The 18,233-nt window shown below is 32.4% G+C and overlaps 8 protein-coding genes across 8 annotated transcripts; 4 read left to right on the top strand and 4 right to left on the bottom strand.

The window, feature by feature from the left end:
- Nucleotides 1-102: 102 nt before the first annotated feature.
- Nucleotides 103-2,582, bottom strand: LOC128394683 (T-cell immunomodulatory protein-like). The gene has a single exon (XM_053355039.1). It carries the CDS (start codon nucleotides 2,217-2,219, stop codon nucleotides 330-332), a length of 1,890 nt encoding a protein of 629 aa, XP_053211014.1. The 5' UTR covers nucleotides 2,220-2,582; the 3' UTR covers nucleotides 103-329.
- Nucleotides 2,583-2,648: 66 nt separating this feature from the next.
- LOC128394708 (peptidyl-tRNA hydrolase ICT1, mitochondrial-like) lies at nucleotides 2,649-4,188 on the top strand. The gene is made up of 4 exons (XM_053355068.1): nucleotides 2,649-2,809; nucleotides 2,904-3,086; nucleotides 3,160-3,345; nucleotides 3,687-4,188. The coding sequence occupies exons 2-4, from the start codon at nucleotides 2,910-2,912 to the stop codon at nucleotides 3,948-3,950; spliced, it is 627 nt and encodes a 208-aa protein (XP_053211043.1). The 5' UTR covers nucleotides 2,649-2,809; nucleotides 2,904-2,909; the 3' UTR covers nucleotides 3,951-4,188.
- Nucleotides 4,189-4,399: 211 nt separating this feature from the next.
- On the bottom strand, nucleotides 4,400-5,855 carry LOC128394707 (protein tramtrack, beta isoform-like). The gene has a single exon (XM_053355067.1). The coding sequence runs from the start codon at nucleotides 5,373-5,375 to the stop codon at nucleotides 4,662-4,664; it is 714 nt and encodes a 237-aa protein (XP_053211042.1). The 5' UTR covers nucleotides 5,376-5,855; the 3' UTR covers nucleotides 4,400-4,661.
- Nucleotides 5,856-6,171: 316 nt separating this feature from the next.
- On the bottom strand, nucleotides 6,172-7,949 carry LOC128394704 (clotting factor G beta subunit-like). Its single transcript, XM_053355063.1, has 4 exons — nucleotides 7,388-7,949; nucleotides 7,124-7,211; nucleotides 6,631-7,052; nucleotides 6,172-6,558 (listed from the first exon to the last, which is right to left on the bottom strand). Exons 1-4 carry the CDS (start codon nucleotides 7,461-7,463, stop codon nucleotides 6,221-6,223), a joined length of 924 nt encoding a protein of 307 aa, XP_053211038.1. The 5' UTR covers nucleotides 7,464-7,949; the 3' UTR covers nucleotides 6,172-6,220.
- Nucleotides 7,950-8,963: 1,014 nt separating this feature from the next.
- LOC128394702 (putative uncharacterized protein DDB_G0272516) lies at nucleotides 8,964-10,769 on the top strand. Its single transcript, XM_053355061.1, has one exon. It carries the CDS (start codon nucleotides 9,568-9,570, stop codon nucleotides 10,618-10,620), a length of 1,053 nt encoding a protein of 350 aa, XP_053211036.1. The 5' UTR covers nucleotides 8,964-9,567; the 3' UTR covers nucleotides 10,621-10,769.
- On the bottom strand, nucleotides 10,564-13,271 carry LOC128394688 (putative inorganic phosphate cotransporter). The gene is made up of 5 exons (XM_053355044.1): nucleotides 12,510-13,271; nucleotides 11,709-12,257; nucleotides 11,359-11,641; nucleotides 11,044-11,285; nucleotides 10,564-10,962 (listed from the first exon to the last, which is right to left on the bottom strand). The coding sequence occupies exons 1-5, from the start codon at nucleotides 12,747-12,749 to the stop codon at nucleotides 10,765-10,767; spliced, it is 1,512 nt and encodes a 503-aa protein (XP_053211019.1). The 5' UTR covers nucleotides 12,750-13,271; the 3' UTR covers nucleotides 10,564-10,764.
- A 1,108-nt stretch (nucleotides 13,272-14,379) lies between these two features.
- LOC128394695 (uncharacterized) lies at nucleotides 14,380-16,209 on the top strand. Its single transcript, XM_053355051.1, has 2 exons — nucleotides 14,380-14,684; nucleotides 14,825-16,209. The coding sequence occupies exon 2, from the start codon at nucleotides 14,837-14,839 to the stop codon at nucleotides 16,178-16,180; it is 1,344 nt and encodes a 447-aa protein (XP_053211026.1). The 5' UTR covers nucleotides 14,380-14,684; nucleotides 14,825-14,836; the 3' UTR covers nucleotides 16,181-16,209.
- Nucleotides 16,210-16,523: 314 nt separating this feature from the next.
- Nucleotides 16,524-18,129, top strand: LOC128394875 (PHD finger protein 20-like protein 1; the record flags this gene model as incomplete). Its single annotated transcript, XM_053355244.1, has 1 exon — nucleotides 16,524-18,129. A coding segment is annotated over one exon (1,281 nt), but the record flags the coding sequence as incomplete, so codon positions are not given.
- Nucleotides 18,130-18,233: the final 104 nt, after the last annotated feature.

Raw genomic sequence — 18,233 nt, 5'->3', positions numbered from 1 at the left:
AATCAATTTGATCTTCTTTCGACTTGTCGACTTTACCTGTCGTATTTACTTTCATTTCCCTCCATCTTTTGTCTCATTTTTTAACCTCGTAACTCGTAAATATTAATAGTTGAAGGGAATTTGTTTTATTTTCTATTACAATTAATTAGGTGAACAATTTAATTTAGTGAAATATTGTATATGTATTTGGCTTAAGGTTTTTCTTTTTGGTTTAAAAGTAAATTACTAATACAATGAAGGGAAAGAGAGAGAGAGAGAGAAAGGAAAAGAAAACATTGTTTTGTAAGAGATTAGAATTGTTATCATTACAATTAGTGGTAATTAGTTAATTATCTGCTTTCAGGCCAATGTCTTTTGTATTCTTCGTGTTCTGCCAGATCTTCAAGTACTTCTTTTCGGTGGAGGAGGAGGATAATTAAAGCCAGAACAACACATATACAGGTTAAGGTGATTAAGGTTGAGATGACAATGTCACTTGGAGTAATAAATAATTTGGTTCGCCATATTTTTGGATCACTGGGTGGATAAGGGATAACAACAACCTGAGCATCAGGAACAATTTGAAGCCATGAACTAACTCTTACAGAATTATCTTCCGCTGCAGGTATGGAAGCGGTGAGGTTATCAACAAAATTGGGAAATTGACCAAGGCCAAATATTGTGTAGGGCATTTGTAAACTAAAATCGGACGATTGAGATAATTGTCCAGCAAATCCTGCTCGACGATTTCCAGAAGCATCAACTAATTGATAGGTTATTGCAGGACCTGGTTGATTGGTACCATAAGGAATAGGAGATGCTGGTGCTGATCCGTCAATTGTTTTCTCAATAGATGGACAGTCACCATAACAAAGACCACTGGTAACCAAAACTTTGAGGAAACACGCATCGTACATTTGGTCATTTAATACCACTGATATGGCATAATTAGATTTGCCTGAACCTTGCGAGTTAATTATCACGTCAGCCTTACCATCTTCACTTATATCAGCCCAGGCCGTTAGAATTGGTAGATTGGTTGACTCGTAACCACCTTCGATTAACCAACGAGGCACAAATGATCTTCCAAGAGGATTTGTTGCGTTCTTGATATTTTGTAATATAATCACTTTAATGTTTGGTTTATCTTTTGACTTCATTAATCCAAGTAGATCAGGAAAACCATCACCATCAACATCAGCTTGACGTAGTTTTAAGGGGAAAATAAATTTCGCCGAATCATCTGTAGCCACAGAAAATAGTAATGATGATCCAGGAGGTGGAGGTGATGATGATGATGATGATGATGATGATACATCAGGAAAATTATCATTTACAATGAACCATTCATTTTTAGCTCCATCTAAAGCTAATAAGGTTGATGTTGATGAGCAACTGGAATCACTACAAACAGGTAATATATGATCAACGATTCCGTCACCATTCATATCAGCGAGAGTTGATAGGCCAATTAATTTATAATTAGGATAAGGTATTTCTTTAGTTTTAACGAAACCACCAGACGAATGATACCAATATTCCATTGATTTATCATTCTCGATAATAAGATCACTTCTAAAGTCTCCATTTAAATCAATGAAACCATTGCTATTTGGTGAACGAATTTTACCAATATTACTCTCGGTATTGGTTAAATTTACACGAGTAACATTAGATTCTTTAATCGAAGTGTAAATATATCGTTGGCCATTTATATCACGAGCAAATAGATCGACAATCATATCACCATTATAGTCCAATGCTAAAGGCTGGTGAGTAACTTGAGCGAAAAACATTTTATCTCTAAGGTAACGACACTCCAAGTGATTCCTATCTCCAGGTACGAGGTAAAGGTTAAGCTGATCATTATCACCAATTGAATGATCAGAATCTCGAGTGATCACAACGACATCCATAAAAGCTTTACCCGAAAAATCTCCCGGTATAAGGCCAACAATTGACTCTCCATGTCCAGAAACATTACATTCAAGATTAGAATCATAAATGAAATCGGGTTTATTGGTTGCTCTCAAAACCTGGAATGAATTACGAGCTGGACTAATGATAAAAAGGTCCGTTAATTTGTCCGAATCAAAATCACCTAAAGCTGTAATTAAACCATTGGCTTGAATAGAAATCAATTTTTTATCCACAGAGAAACTATTAGTTAATAGAAATAAATTGATCAATCCAACAGTTAAAATACAGATGACATGTTTTAACAAGGCAGTGAGATTCATTGCCTTTCAATGAATATGGGAGAAAAATAAATAACTATAAAACAAACAAAAGAACACAAATCAATAGAGAAAAAAACAACAGTTTAAACCATAATTAACACAGGAAAATAAATGAGATAACCCAATAAAAATGGGTTAATAAATTAGTCTCTCTACTTTTGGTTGGTAACCAGAACGTTTGAAAGAAAACACCAACCAGAAAGAGATAAACAGAATCTAATTCACTGTCCAGTTTCTAGTGGTCACTCAACAGAAATGGAATGTAAAAATAACATCAAAAAAAAAGAATATGAATTAAACAAAATATTCCACCAATAATCTCAATGATTAACTTGATTTAGAATTGGAATCAAAATGTAAACAAAAATTTCTCAAAAGAAAAGTCTATTCATCGAGCATCTTAGGTTAGAATAGGAGAGAACGTTATTTCCACAGCTTGTTTATTATTCTTCCAATGTGACTGAAGGAAACATCTTAATTAAATTAACTCTTAATTGTGGTTCCAATTTTCATTTGTATTTGTTTAACTGTTGTTTCTAAATTACAAGTAAACGTTGTAGCTGATGAATTGTTAAGGGAACACTTTTAAGGTAAGTGATTTGATCTCTTTAGTTGGTTTTGTTTTTGTGTCTTGTTTTTTTCTCTCATTTTTTTTTCTTTCTTTTGTGATGATTTATTTTCTAGATATCAATGGCTTCTACTTTTAAATTAATTAATCGTGTGAAATGTTGGCTACCTGGTAATTCGTTGGCTGTTGGAAGATGGAATCTGGTGAGATGTTTTCATGAGGTACCTGAATTTAAAAGTGATCACAGCTTAGAGAAAATTTATCCTAATAGTAAATTGGATCCATTTAGAAATGTTGAGGTTTGTCACTCGTTTTGTAATCATTTGCGTTTATTTTTTTTTTTTTAAATTATTTCAATTTAATCTTTTAAAGGTTTCACAGTCATCAGATAAATTTAATGGTTATATTCCAGTTGACAAATTAACAGTAACTAGAGTTAGAGCTAGTAAACCAGGAGGACAAAATGTTAATAAAAGTAATACCAAAGTGACGATTACATTTAAATTATCTGAAGCCGATTGGATTCCTGAACCTGTGAGAGATAAATTAGCTTTATTAGTAAGTATCATCAGGATGTTCACGATTCAAATTAAGCTTTGAGCTTAACCTTTCTTGTTCAAAAAAAAAATTACAATTAAACCTTTCGATATAAGCAAATTGTCACCACATTGTTTTGGTGATAGATTGACAAGAATTAACTAGGATAAAGTTAATTCCAGTGATTATTCTTATAAATTTCTAAAAATGTATCAATTACAATTTAGAAAACACACGATTTTAATTGTTTACATTCTTCAATTATTGTAATGTGATTACAAGATTATTTTAATTTTCTTTTTTTTTTCTTCTTTCCTTTTCACTCTTTATCCTTTTTCTATTGATTTCATCTATTCCCATAGCATAAGAATTCAATAAACAAAGAAGGCGAATGGATAATTAGATCCCAGAAGACAAGAACGAGTTCTCTTAATTTAGCTGATTGTATGGATAAATTAAGAGTTTATATAACCGAAGCAGAGGAATCGATTCCTCCTCCCGAAGATCCAGTGACAATTGAGATGAGACGAGAACGATATGAAAAAGCAGCTCAAGAGAGACTAAGACAGAAACGACATCGATCAATGGTCAATCGAATGAAAACTTATGCTTATCATGCAGAATAGTTGAACAGTTCGAACTAATCATCGAATTAAACTTATATACACATAATATTAACTAATTTGTTTAGAATATAAATAAAAAAAAAATTCTTAAATAGTGAAAAGGAAGAGAGAGAAAAAGAAAATTATGAATGATTATCCTTCTGGCTTTCATTTCACCACAAATTATGTAACAATATCCACAAATTGATGAATAACTACAATCGAATTTAAATTAATTACGATTGGTTAATTAACTATGTTCATTTGTGATGTAATTTTTTCTTTGTTTTCACAAATTCAGTCAACCGATTTCATCTCTTTTTTTTTCATCAAGTTACATAGTCTTTCATCATCTACCAGGCACTTTTGAGTTTTGTGTTGTGTTGATGTTAAGATGTTGCATGTTGTCAATATTTGATTGAAATGTTTTCACAATTTACTGATTTGGAAAATAATTCAGATGAATTGAGTTAGTTTTTTATGATGATCATTATCGGGTTAAAGGGAAATATATTATCCGACAATAGCCCGTTCTTTATTGTCCAAATAGAGGTGAGACATGGTATGTGTTGGTTGTGAATGTGTATATATTTTGTAATTTTTTTTTGTCAAATGAAGAGGTTGGGTTTGTTGTTGTTGTTGTTGTTGTTATGGTGGTGGTGGTGGTGGTGTTTAAATGGTTGATTGGCTCATTCATGGTGATAGAGATATAATTGATTATTAAGTTTAATGTCATACATTGATATTATGTGTTTTCTCTTTGTGACTGTTGAGTCCATGCTTCCAAGAAAACTTTTTACCACATAAATCACACTCAAATTTATTCCGATAATATGAATGGATCTGCATGTGTCGCTGGAGATTACGTTTTGCGGTGAAACCTTGATGGCATATATGACATTGGAACCTTTGAACTCCTTGAAAAGCAAAATTAGAAGGTGATCCATCTGAACTGGTTGTATTTGTTTTACGTCCTTTCTTTCCTCGGCTAGTTTGTGCTGATGTTTCCCCACCTCCACCCTCATGTGGTACAAGACTTTTAGTTGCATTGACTTCCGATAATCCTTTTACTTTAAGGCTTTCCGCGCTTTTCAGTACAGATGCTAACTGTTCTTGTGGTACAAAAACTTCTCCCCGATAAATAAATTCAACGATGGCGCGTAAATCAGCAAATGGCATGTCTTTCATGATAACAACAGGATATTGGTATGGATTGATAAATTTGCTGAAAATGTTTTTGAAATAAGATGAACACGCGCTAAGAACCATTTTATGAGCACGGATTGAACCATCACCACAGGATAGGGTAACATCAACCATTGATTCCTCCTTAAACATCCTCTCAAAGTGTTCTGACATATCCGATGAATGGTTATTCCGTCTAAGACAGAAGGCTTGAGCCGACATAGGTGGTAATGCTGCTGATGCTTCTGGAGCTGTAGCCATGGTTGGTGGTGGTGGTGGTGGTAAAGGTAAAAAGGGAGGGAGGGATGAGGGATGAGTGGAGGAAAAGGGAGAAATTTACAAGTATAGAAAAGGAAGAAAACTCATGAAGAAAGTGGGCAGAATGATGAACCAAATATATTTCAACAATCGATCGCCAAACGGAAGATATTATCGTAATCACAGGTAATAAACGGTCGCAAAGACTAAAAAACAAATCTTTACAGAAATAAAAGTGAAAGCAAAATGGAACCAGAATTCTGGTTGCTGACAAAACAGCGTTAACACCGGGCGACCTCTATGGGAGGCTTCGTTAAGCCCTTTGTTATCATTTTCAGCTTTTCTATCAAATTTTTGTATTTTCTTGCAAATTTTGTTCCAAATTTTTGTTTTCGATTCACTTTAAATTACAATTCTTATTAAAGTGATTCCGTGTAACTAGAAAAATTAACTAATTCAGTGAGTAAAAAATTCTACTGACAAGTTATCATGTTTATCTCTCTCTCTCTCTCTCTCTCTCTTTCTCTCTTTTTTTCTCTTCTTCTCTCTCTTTCTCTCTTTCTCTTCTCTAATTCCATGCAACTACTACCATCTATTATCTAGAGTTGTAACTAACTGAGATCGATTAATTTGACTAATCGATTTTAGAGAATTCAAATTTTCATAATTTGAATTTGGATAAGAAGATGTTAATCCAATTAACTAATTGAGTAAAAGTGGGAATGATTTGGTGATGGGATGAAAAAAAGAGAGTTTGAGAAAAATTTGATGATTCAAATTGTGGTCGTTATTACTTGTGAAAATTGTTCGTTTTATTAAACTTGATTGTTAAACTAAATTAACATGATTTACAAACTGCAAATTTGACTTTCAGTTGCATATTTTTGGATAAATTTCTTGTATTTGGCAACGATGGTGTAAAGTGTTGGTATATTTATGTTACCACAAACACCATATCCCCCAGAAACCAAACCTACAGCGTACCAACGATGATTTTCTGGATTTTTGTACATCAAAGGTCCACCCGAGTCACCGATACAAGAACCCCCACCGGTGTTTGTATCTATGGCGCACATATGACTTTCATGGATCGGAGTGACCAAACTAGCGTATTCACCAGGATAAGTCTCGATAACACCTCGAACTCTTAAAGTGAACTCATAATTCATTTTGTTACACTTTGTTTCTGTTAATTTGATGGAAAACATAACAATTAATTGAATGTACCAAAAATTAAAGAGAATAACAAATTACTTACTATCAATATAATCCACTTCAACTTCATTAAGTTTATCGGGTGCACCCTCGATTTCAGAAAGTTTACCCCAACCGGTAACAATCAAGCTCTCATACTCTTTGATATTGGCATCGGGAATACAAATTGGATAAATATCTTCCGTATATTGAACGGGTTTACTTAACTTTAGAATCGCAAAATCAAAATCAAGTTTACGCTCTGTGATATCGAAACGTTTATCGTAAATAAATTTGGAAACACTATGTTTATTGTCCAAATCTTTGGATATACTATGAGCACCGAGATAAACTTCGGTTAATTTCCGTTTCCTTAGAACTCCAAACTCATCGAAAATGCAATGAGCCGCTGTCATTACGTGCTGATTGTCAATTAAACTTCCACCACATTTAACATATCGATTATCATGTAGATTCAATTTAAATCTAAATGAACAATGAAAATCCAAAAAAAAAATTGTGAGAAAAAAAAGTTAATCACAATTGAGACAATTTACCTTATATGAGCCATCCACGGGTACTTATTGGGTGTCGCCTCTTTCCCCATGAATATGCGACTTTGAGCACCGGCTTCAATACCACATTCTAAGTAAACGATTAAAATATCAATTAATCGTCACATAATTAGAAAAGGAAGATCACTTTCTATCGTTAGGAAATTAAATCTTTTCAACGAACGAGTAAAAATAATCACAAACTCCATTTGATTAGTCTGATCATTTCATCGCAATCATGAATTGGAAGATGAAAAACGTACTCACCACAATCATCATCACATGAAACCATGATTAATTGACCAGATCCAAATATGATTAAAATAATTAACGAGAATAACATATCTCATTCAAACGATTATCCCATGAACAAGTTTGCTGAATTGAGAAACACCATTGAGAAAATTAATGCTTCCGTTTGAGCATAAGAACAAAATAAAAACACCAATGTGATTAATAAGAAAATCAATCACCAATAACATATCCAGTTTCCATTAGGAAAACTGAACGATATGTGACCACAAATATCCATAGGAATCCATCAAAAGCAATCACAATTTCCACACAATTAACACAATAGTTTAATCAACAACAAAAACAGAATTTAAAATTGAAATAAAAACAAAACGAATACGAAATAAGCGCCAAAACGATTGATACTTTGACGAGATAAAAAAAAGTTCCAACGAAATGTTCAATCTTAATTTTTGATTTTCTAACAATCAAATCTAATTGTTGTTCACTTTAACTCGATAATATGTCAAATGATTTAAATCGACGATAAAGGTTACAATTTATATTAATACTTTCCCCTTTTATTATCTGTGTACGAACACACCAATTGATTGTTACATTTTCACTACTCTCACTTTCTCATTTAATTTGTTTTCTTAATCATCATTAAATTGTGATTGGCTTTTCTAAATTGAGAAAGGATGTATCGGATTTCCCTAAATAACCATTAACAATTATCGCTCTCTCTCTCTCTCTCTGGCCTGAGATCAGTATTTATCGCTCTACCTGCCGATCTTTTCAATTCTCAACTGAAACCATTATCATCATGAAAAGTTCATCAACTGTAATATTCAAGCTTCAACGGAAAAGGGAAACCGTTGATTGTTAATTTATATATTATAACCAATTTCTTGATCATCATTATATTTATGGTGAGAAGACAATTGTATCAACAATTAGTGTTTCATTCTGTTTGTTTATCGATTGTGAACATTAATTTGTACCATTTGGTTTCCTTATTACCGATTTAAGCCTTTTCATCTTAATTGTTGATTTGTTTTTCTTTATTTACGTTGAAACAATTAACATTTCTCTCTCACTTTCACTCTAACATTTCCTTAATTTGTGTATTTATATAGAATGTGTATCATCATCATCATCATCATCAATAGAGAAAAAGAAATAAAAAACAATCATCTAATTGTGATGATCGTTATTGTTTCTCAAAATTGATTGTTTGTGATCGTTACTCATTTAATATCATTAAAAGTGAAAAAGTGATAACACAATTTGATTAACGATTAATTTTCTGATACAAAATGGATTAAGATTAATGTTAATTGCTTTTAGTTTGCAACACTATTAATGGGACTAATTTCGTCTTTCGATTATCATTTGATTTACTTTCGAGTCCTTTTTAATTTGTATCAACATTTAAATTCTCATCTTGATTGGAACCAATTTATGGGGAAAAAGTTAATTGTCAAGCTCATCATCTCCCCTTTAATGTGTTACATTTCAATTGCTGTCCCATCATTAGTGAGATTTACCGTTTACAATTAACAATCGGATTTAATTATCACGAATATGTTTATATCATCTAATGATCGTAGAGATGAAGACTAATGAGATTTAAGAAAACTTTTTTTTTATAGAACTTGAATAATTAATAATATAATTAATTTACTATTTTTCGAGGAGTAAAATGATAAATTTTAGAAAATTTTGAAGGATAAAATTTTCGTTGCTAAAGAGAAGACAAAAGTTTTCATTTTCTTTCGTCAAATCGATGATCTGTTTTTAATTAGAACTTACTAATTAGTCTGATTTCTAAAAATTGTATTACCTGGGATAACTTCAAGTCCGAATAACTTGGATAACCTTAATAACTTGTTGTACCTTTTACTTACCTTCCCTCTTTCTACATTCCTTTTATCTCTTACCTGTTCCTCTGTCTGTGTCTCTTTCTATTTTCACCTTTTCTTTCTCTCTCTCTCTCTCTCTTCCCTCCCTCTCTCATCATCCTCATCATCTTCTTCTTCGCCGTCCACACCTGTTGTTTTTTTTTCTTTTTTCAAAAGTAATTGAGGTCGCCATTAGATCCTCGTTGATCCTCGTTAAGTTAACAACTTTTACCCAAGTGAAAAGAGGATTTTGATCATTTTCAGTTCTAAACATTTGACTTTTTCGCTAATCAGTTAATCACTACCAATATGGATAACAGTAATTACCTTTCTGGTCAATATTTTGATCGGACATCATCAACAGTTTCAGATAATCTTGTTTGTGACAATCAATATTATTCAGGATACACTATTGTTAACAATCAACAATTAGCTGAGCAGCAACAACATCAACAAGTTTACCAATTTAATCAAAATGTGCAGCAGCGTCTTAATCCTCAACATCAAATACAACCCCAACAACAACAACAATTAACAAATCATTTGGATGGGAACAATTACAATTATGTTTACAATCAAGCAGTTATGCCGACAACTAATTACAACAATTATCAGTTAGTTATCAATGGCGATGCTAACGACAATCCCCATCACCAACAACATCAACAACAATACAACTCCAATCACATAGCGACCACAACCACAGGCACAGGCACAACCACGACCACGACCAATAGTAATGTTATTAGTACTGTGAAAGAGGAAAATAAAGTTGTTAAGACTAAAAGGAAGAAGAAAATAAACCGTAAAAAAGAGCCGTCGAATAATAAGAAATCGGCATCGGCTTATGCTCATTTTTTTAGAGATAAACAAGCTCGAATTAAAGAAGAAAATAAATCGGCTTCTTTTGGTGAGATTTCAAAAATTGTGGCCTCAGAATGGGAAGCCTTGTCCATTGATGAGAAAGCGGTTTACAAACGGAAAGCAGAAGTGGCCAAGAATGACCAATTCAAGGACATCGCTCTGTCTCACGCCATGGCTGTTGCTGGAGCGAAATTCAATAATAATAATACAAACAATCAGCTTGACAATAATCAAACTAATCAAAACAATTTACAACAACAACAACAATCAACACAACCACCGATACAATCAATACAATCAACTCATCACCACAGCAACAACCACAACCACAACCACCACCACCACCACCACAACAACAACAACAACAACAACAACAACATGAAGCCAATTATAATTATGTTCAAATTAATTATCCCGATAATGTTGGAGTCACAAATGAAATGTTGTATACAAATGAATCCATTTATCAATATTAATTGTTTCAAACAGGACAGTTAATGAAATTGATGAGTGGGGATGATAATTGAATAACGGGTACTAATTCAACGATATGATTGCATGAATGAAATTGCGAGTGAATAAAATTGTAATTAATTTCTACAATAAAGATGATCTGAGGTATTGATGGATTATAACAGTGGATTAAACTTTGGATGAAATATCGTACAGATCTTCCGGATTGGAGTTAATTTCCGTTTTATCCTTTGGTTTTGATGGTGTTTCAACTGTTCCCCAAGGTTGAGGCTTCGTTGTGGCAAAGGTTAAAAATGAAAAAGCTCCGATCATTTGTAACCCAGCGAAAGTATAAAATGTTGTATTCCATAGACTTTGAGAATGAACCTTTCGATTGAAAAAAAAGAAAATAATTAATAATAAATTGAATGCAAAGAGAAAAAATAAAGTTCAATTCGATATACTCACTTGTTCACCAATAATCGCTGCTATTATCACGGGGGCGATAAAACCCGAAGCACAACCAAGGGTATTAGCGAAACCAAAAGCAGTACCAACAAGATGCGGAGCCATTTCCATGACTATCGGTGTATCACCTCCAATGGTAAATCCATTACAGAACATACTTGCGATTAGAACAATTATAATCACGTCAGGTCGATTTCCAAGACTTGGTATGATACCCAAACAAAGAGCAGTACCAAAAAGAGCTGAATACGAGAAAATAGATTGTAACAATTAAGAGTTTTTCGATGGTTTTCGATGCTATTAGAATTAACTTACCAATCGATTCAAATATTTTTCGAGTAACTGTCCTAGAGAACCATTTTTTACCAATCACCCATCTCGCCATTGGTCCAGAGATTAATTGAGTTGAACAAATTGCAACATAAAAAAGTGAATTAATTAATCCATTCCCTTGTAATTGATAACCTAGAACCATTTCCATATAAACGGGTATCTTTGTGTTAATCGCATAATAGATTAGCCCATTGATACCACGAGTTATCATAACTGACCAAAGAGGTAGAGAGGTTAACATGCTAATCCATGGGGTTTTGGTGATCTGATTAAAATGAAGATTAATTGTTGTTAATGATAAAATTGGTGAATATTTTCTAATGATGAATTACCTTTGATTTGACCACTTTAGCACTGGTCATTTTGTCGAGAAAATTTTTCTCCGATTGTGATACCCAACGATTATCCGAAGGGTCAAGAGTCATGGTGATTATCCAGATAATTATGAATAAAATGTTGACCGCTGCGGTTACATAAAATGCTGAAGGCCAACCACCCGCGAATCCATTATCACATAACCAAGCGGTTAACGGCATGATAATTACTATGCCGAAATTTGATCCAACAGCAACACAACTTTGGGCAAATGCTTTTTCCGTGGGTACTAACCACCTTTCCATGAGTATATAACAGGAAGGGAACAATAACCCATGGGCTAAGCCAAGGGCCATTCGAGCTGCGACCAGGTAGATTATCCCATATTCAGCGGCAATGGGACACAAGAAGGTACAAGCGATCGCAGCCAATTGCGAGGCCGTCATCAAGTGGACAGCGTTGAATTTATCGGTCAAAATACCTGAGATAATTTGAGCGGCCGTATATGTGTAAAAATAGGCTCCCAATACAAGACCTTGATCCTGTTGGTCCCAATTGAATTTAATCTGTTACAATTTAACAAAGAGAATGGAAAATAAAATCAGAATCAGATTAAATCAACTCAGTGATTATCATTTCATTGTGTTCATAATCAAGGTGAACGATTATAAATTACAATCTCTCTCTCTCTCATTGCATATTCTCGTGTTATTATCATGACATCTTCTTGAATATCGTTAATCAGCTGGTTAATTGTTCATTTTTCATCTTCGATTGAAGTGAATAAAAAATTTCGACCCTACAATCAATCAACTTACCTCATCTTTTATCACCGTTGAATTAAGTTGATCTGTTGACGTTGTTGAATCTTCGTTGACCATGGCCAATATAGCGACATTTATGACACATCGAACAGCGAAACTAATTGTGGCCGCGAAGAAGAGTAAAAGTATCACAAAATAACGAAAAGGGAACAAAGATTTTTTCTCTAATTGTTGTCGCAAATTAGAAACATTGGACAATTTAATTGAAAGAGATTCTCGAATACTGATCGTCATTTTTATCACTTTGGTCTTTTCTAATTTCAAACTACCTGAGATTAAAAGGTAAAAAAGGAAAAGGGAAAAATAAACGACATCGAAAAAAGGAAAAAAAAAGGAAAATCTAAACAAAAAGGTAAAAGGATTAAAGGGAGAAACTAATCAACTCGATAAATGGATTAACTGGATTAAAGTCATTCTCAAATCGTGAAAAATTCATCCTTAAATAGAGACGAGGGAATCACAAGGAGGTAGGAAGATGAGGAGGAGGTGATGGACTTAAATTGATCAGATTAATGGTAAAGATCATGATCAATGTGATGATGATGATGATGAGATAATTAGAGTAGTAAAAGAGGAGAGAATATAAATTACGATTGACAATCAACAGATTGTTGAGAAAGATACATTTACATGGAAAGAGAGATTTGATTGTAGTCGAAAGGAAAAAGAAATAAAAAGTTACAAGAGTTAATTGTGATTCTAATTTTGAAAATTAACTGGTGTAAATCAATTGAGATTCTCATTTTTTTTTAATTCACTTTTAATTCACTGAGACTGAATTTAGTACAAATTGTTAATTGTGAGCAAATTTTAACCACACAAATCAAAACAAAGGGAAAGACACAATGGAAACTGATTTATGTCCATAAAGATAATCAACAATTAACCAGATTAATTGAGATCTAATTTTGATAGTTTAACAATGAGCTAACTGATTGGTTAAAAAGAGCAACAATTAATAGATATGAGAACAAGAAATCATAATTAGTTTACCATTGAAAATGTAAGATTGACAATTTAAATTTACACAATTAATTTCTCCAGCAATTAATCTGATCAAACTTAATCTGTGTTTCTATTAATATTCAGAGAATCATGATTAGGTTAATTAGGAGTAAAAAAAAGGGGTTAATTAAACTGGAAATTGCTGGTTACGAGAATTAACTTTGTCAGTTATCATAATTATCTCAAGATGATTAAAATTTTCATGGTTAATTGTTTGATTCTGATGTTGGTGTTTTACTTTGATTACTTAATCATTTGTATGTGTTTCTGTATGTTAATTTACATTGAGGTAATCATATGATGATTCATTTTGATTTAATTAAGTTAGAATATACCTTTAATTGTTGTATATATTTATTTGTATATCCCCCAACAATTAGATGAAGAAAATCCTAATGATTATAATCAAAAGTGATGATTGTAATTAGTTGTTGTTTTATTGTTATGATTAAGGTTACATAAATACTAGAGGTGTCAAGATTAAACCGGTTCAGTTATCATTGATTAACTTGGTGAAGGAAATTAATTTGCTAATTGTTTTTCTAATTGCTAGAAAAACAATAGCAAGAAAAAACCAGAGGAATGACATTAATTAATCGTAACAATTAACGAGCAATATCAAATTCAGCTTCAAATTGGATTTCTAATCTAAACAAAACGATCATGATTCAAATTAAGATTGTGAATTCGAAAGCAATTAACCAACAAAAACCAGTAGTAGCTAACCAAATTTAATTTAATTCTAAACAAATTACAAATCCATTTTTATTCATTTAATTAATTTAATTGTCGATTTTTAGGAAATTCAATAAAAGCGCTCAAATTGACTGACCAATCAGGTTCTTCTCTCCGATTTTGTTTACTAGTTGAAAGCATTAATTGTTTTTCTTTATCATTTGGTTTGATTATTTGGACATTATTGTTAATTAACACTAATTGTTTTTGATTAAGAATTGATTTGATAGTCGTGCTTCTCAAGTTACATGCGATAATTTAGATTCCGTTTTTAGTTACATCGGTTTCTAGACTGATGTAATAACGACCAAAACTGTGAGAGTTAATCAGATTCATTTTGATCATTGACTCTTTTTTTGCTAATTAAATCAATTACATTGTAATACTTATCTTAAATTGTTTTCTACTTGAAACTTGTGAGATTAAAAGGTTGGTAATTTTATCTGTGAAAATTAGAATTAGAATTGTAATATGTGATTGAAGAAGTTTAAATGATTGATATTTAGCTTTCTTTTTTCAGTAATTTATTAATCATTTTTCTATTTCTCTTTTCTCCCTTTTCTAAATAGCTCCGAATCAACATGACAGAATATCTTACCAAGTGTCTTTTCATTGTTCTCATAGTTTTATCTCTAATTGTTTTCATTTGTTCAACACATGGTTCAACCTTTAACCAAGCTGAAGATTCAGAGGATCCTGAGTATAAACAAATCTATCAACCTGTTGATAAATCCGATTGGATTGATAGTGGAGATATGTTCACATATGATCCATCTTCTGGGACGAATCGTGAATCCAAATTCAAAGAAGCTGCTTCGATGGTGATACAAATGGCCAAAGAGAGGAGAAAAACTCAACAAGATTCAAAAGATCATTGCTTCAATGATTGTCAGGAGATTATTGTTAAACTGAAAGATTGCGAAGAATCTCAGAAAAAAGTTCGATGTGAATGTTTAAACAATGATCATTGTGGTGCACGAAGTTATCAAATAATTAGGAGATTGATGATTCTATTGAATAAACAATTAACAAACGAATACTCTAGAGGATCAATATTGGAATTAAAAGTTAACCTGGATGATTTTTTCTTCCAGATGCCGGAAAATATCAAGAATATAAGTGATTGTGACTATTTGGCTAATCTTCATCCACTTGCCGATCAAATATTACCATCGATTATTATCTATCATCCTGATCCATTAATTTCTCCTGAATATTTATCGGTCAAATTTGGTGCCACTGGTTTAGGATGTTTACTAACTTTAATATGGCTCTTTAAAATGGCTTGGAAAATTAGATTATTAGCTCTAATTTCAATCTTCTTCTTTATTACTCTAATATGGGAATATCTTCTTCTTTATCAAACTGAAATGGCCAAAGTTGAAGAGAAATCAAATCGTTTGAAAGATAAATGTGAATCACAAGCTTCGATTAATTTTCTTGGTTGGATCTCATCTTTAGTACCAGTTTTAAGCTTTGGAAGTGAAAACTCTGAGTGTACCGATTATTACATTTCAACTCGTGTTAACCCTTTATTATCGGTTAATCCAATTATGGCCTTTTCAAAACTTTACGAACACACGATTCTTTTTGCATTAACATTAACTGCCAACGCGACTGGCCTTTCATTTAAAGCTTTCTTTAGTCATATTCCCACCTTTTGGGTACCAATATTCCTATTAGCTGGTGTAACTGTAACAATTTTCTACTGCAAGTACAGTTTTAAGTACAGATCGAAAGCCCGAAAATCGAAACCCCCAAAACCCAAATCATCAGTTCGAGTACCAAAGATTATTGGTCAACCAAGTACGAAAGGTTTACCATCACCACCACCAAGAAGAGAAACAAAAGCCAAAAAACTATCCATTGATGTTCCAATTTCCCGATATGGTTCAACAGGAGATATTCTAAAGCTCTTTGATTAAATAAAAAGTGCCAAAAATCCTTAATCAAATTAGTTGCATAAACTTTAATCATCATCATCATTAATTGATTAAAATTCATCAGCTGAGAGTTAATACTTTGTCCTCGTCAGATGGCGTAAGTGTTTTACTTTCATTCAAGTTTCAAAATTTGAATTCAGTTGAAAACAAATGTTGATGTTGTCTAATAATTTGTTTTGATTTTAACTTTTTTTTTCTTTAATTTTTAGTTAATTTTTAATTATTGTTTTACCTTTTATATTAATTTTTATTATAGGATTGGTCATCTACTCCAGTTGATTGTTGGATAAAAAGATTGAATCATTGAATGTGAATATCGTTCTAACCAGTTACTATTATGAGTAAGGAAGAAAACTCAAAACCTGAGAGATATAATTTAGGAGATAAAGTGATTGCCCGTTGGGTTGATGGTAAACGTTATCCTGGTCAAATTCATCAGGTGTTAACCTGTGATAGTTATACGGTTTTATTTGAAGATGGTTTACAAAAGGCAGTTAAAGTTAATCATATTGAGCCCAATTTAAATCCTGTTCCAAGATCAGAGCTTCCATTTGAAGATGCTAGGGAACAACGGGCAATCCATGAAAGTGACATTTGTGATCTAATTGTTAACTGTAGTTGTGGTTCTATTGAAGATACTGGTTTCCTAATTCAATGTGAACATTGTTTAACATTTCAACATGCTGATTGTTTGGATATTAAAACTGATGCTGATCTTTTAGAAGCCATTACATGTTCCAGTTGTTTGAATCCAAAAGGTGTCCGGGAAAGTTGTCGGTACAAGTTTGACCATTCCTGGTTGAAAGATGCCACTCTACCTAGTTTAATTCCGAACCCTAATGAACCAGTTCAAGCAAATAAACGGATTGCCACAGTCAATAATCTTCTAGAAGCTGCATTACAATGTTCAGAAGTGGTCCATGGACTGGCAGCCAAAATCTCGCTGAAAAACAAGAAAATTTGTTCCTCCGAAGAATTGAAATGTTGGAGCAAATCTTGGCTTACCACTGACTTTGAAAATCTACCTAAAAAGAAGCCAAATTTAGGCGTTAAAGCCGTTACACCTTTCAAGGTGAAAAGTAAAAGTGGCAATAAATCAAGATCATCAACCAAGAAGAAAAAAAGTGCCATTAATTCATGTTCGAGATTAAATGCTGATGACTTTAATCTCCCTGCAGCTACCAATTCAAATCAAGTGGCAATTGAAAAGATTGGTGGATCAATGGATCAAATGGATTCATCAAATAGCAGTAAATCTTTTACCGTCAAAGAAAATCAATCAAAGTCCTCAAATAATCTGGACGAAATTTGTCAGAAGCATTTAGATGAACACATTGAGAATTTAAAAAGTCGATTGGAAAGTCGATTGAAATATATTGAATCGAGAATAGATGAATTGGAAGAATGGTATGGTCCAGATCTCGATCATAACGATGTTGAAGCAAATCGTACAGAATTCAGGATAGCTCTTAAAAATCTTCGCTCTAATTTGAAAACCTTCGAAAGGATTCACATTCTGATTAAACGTCTACAATTAAGTTCAGATGGACAATCAAACGAAAATGATAACGATTATCAGGCTGGTGTTCATTTAAAGAGAATCTGAATTCACCCCCGAAAACTCACCATGATCTCAATTAATTCTTCAACCCGGTAAATCCTAAGTTGTAAATCAGCCTCAATTTGTAAATTGTCCACTCAACGGATCTCTCATTCTTAACTGAAAACTATTTTTTATCCTTTTCTATTGCTCAAAATCACTTCCGTTCATATGATGAATCAATCATAATTTGAATAGTCTTATTTTTAATTATATTACTATTGCTTTTATAAGTATCGATTGTTACAATTTATGTATATTGCCACTTTAATGATGAAAGAAACATACAAAACAACATTGAAAGAGAAATTAATTATTACAATTACATTTACACCAGTTTTGTTTTCGTAAAATTTATATGTATTATTTTCTTATAAATTGATCTTGATTATTATCAAAAGGGAAAGTTGATCAGTGTACATTATCTGATTAAAC

Source organism: Panonychus citri, unplaced genomic scaffold (assembly GCF_014898815.1).
Source record: "Panonychus citri isolate SS breed McGregor unplaced genomic scaffold, ASM1489881v1 Contig00140, whole genome shotgun sequence".
In the NCBI taxonomy this organism is placed as follows: Eukaryota; Metazoa; Arthropoda; class Arachnida; order Trombidiformes; family Tetranychidae; genus Panonychus; species Panonychus citri.
Note: the sequence above shows the minus strand (reverse complement) of the source record. Positions and strands in the feature narration are given on the sequence as shown.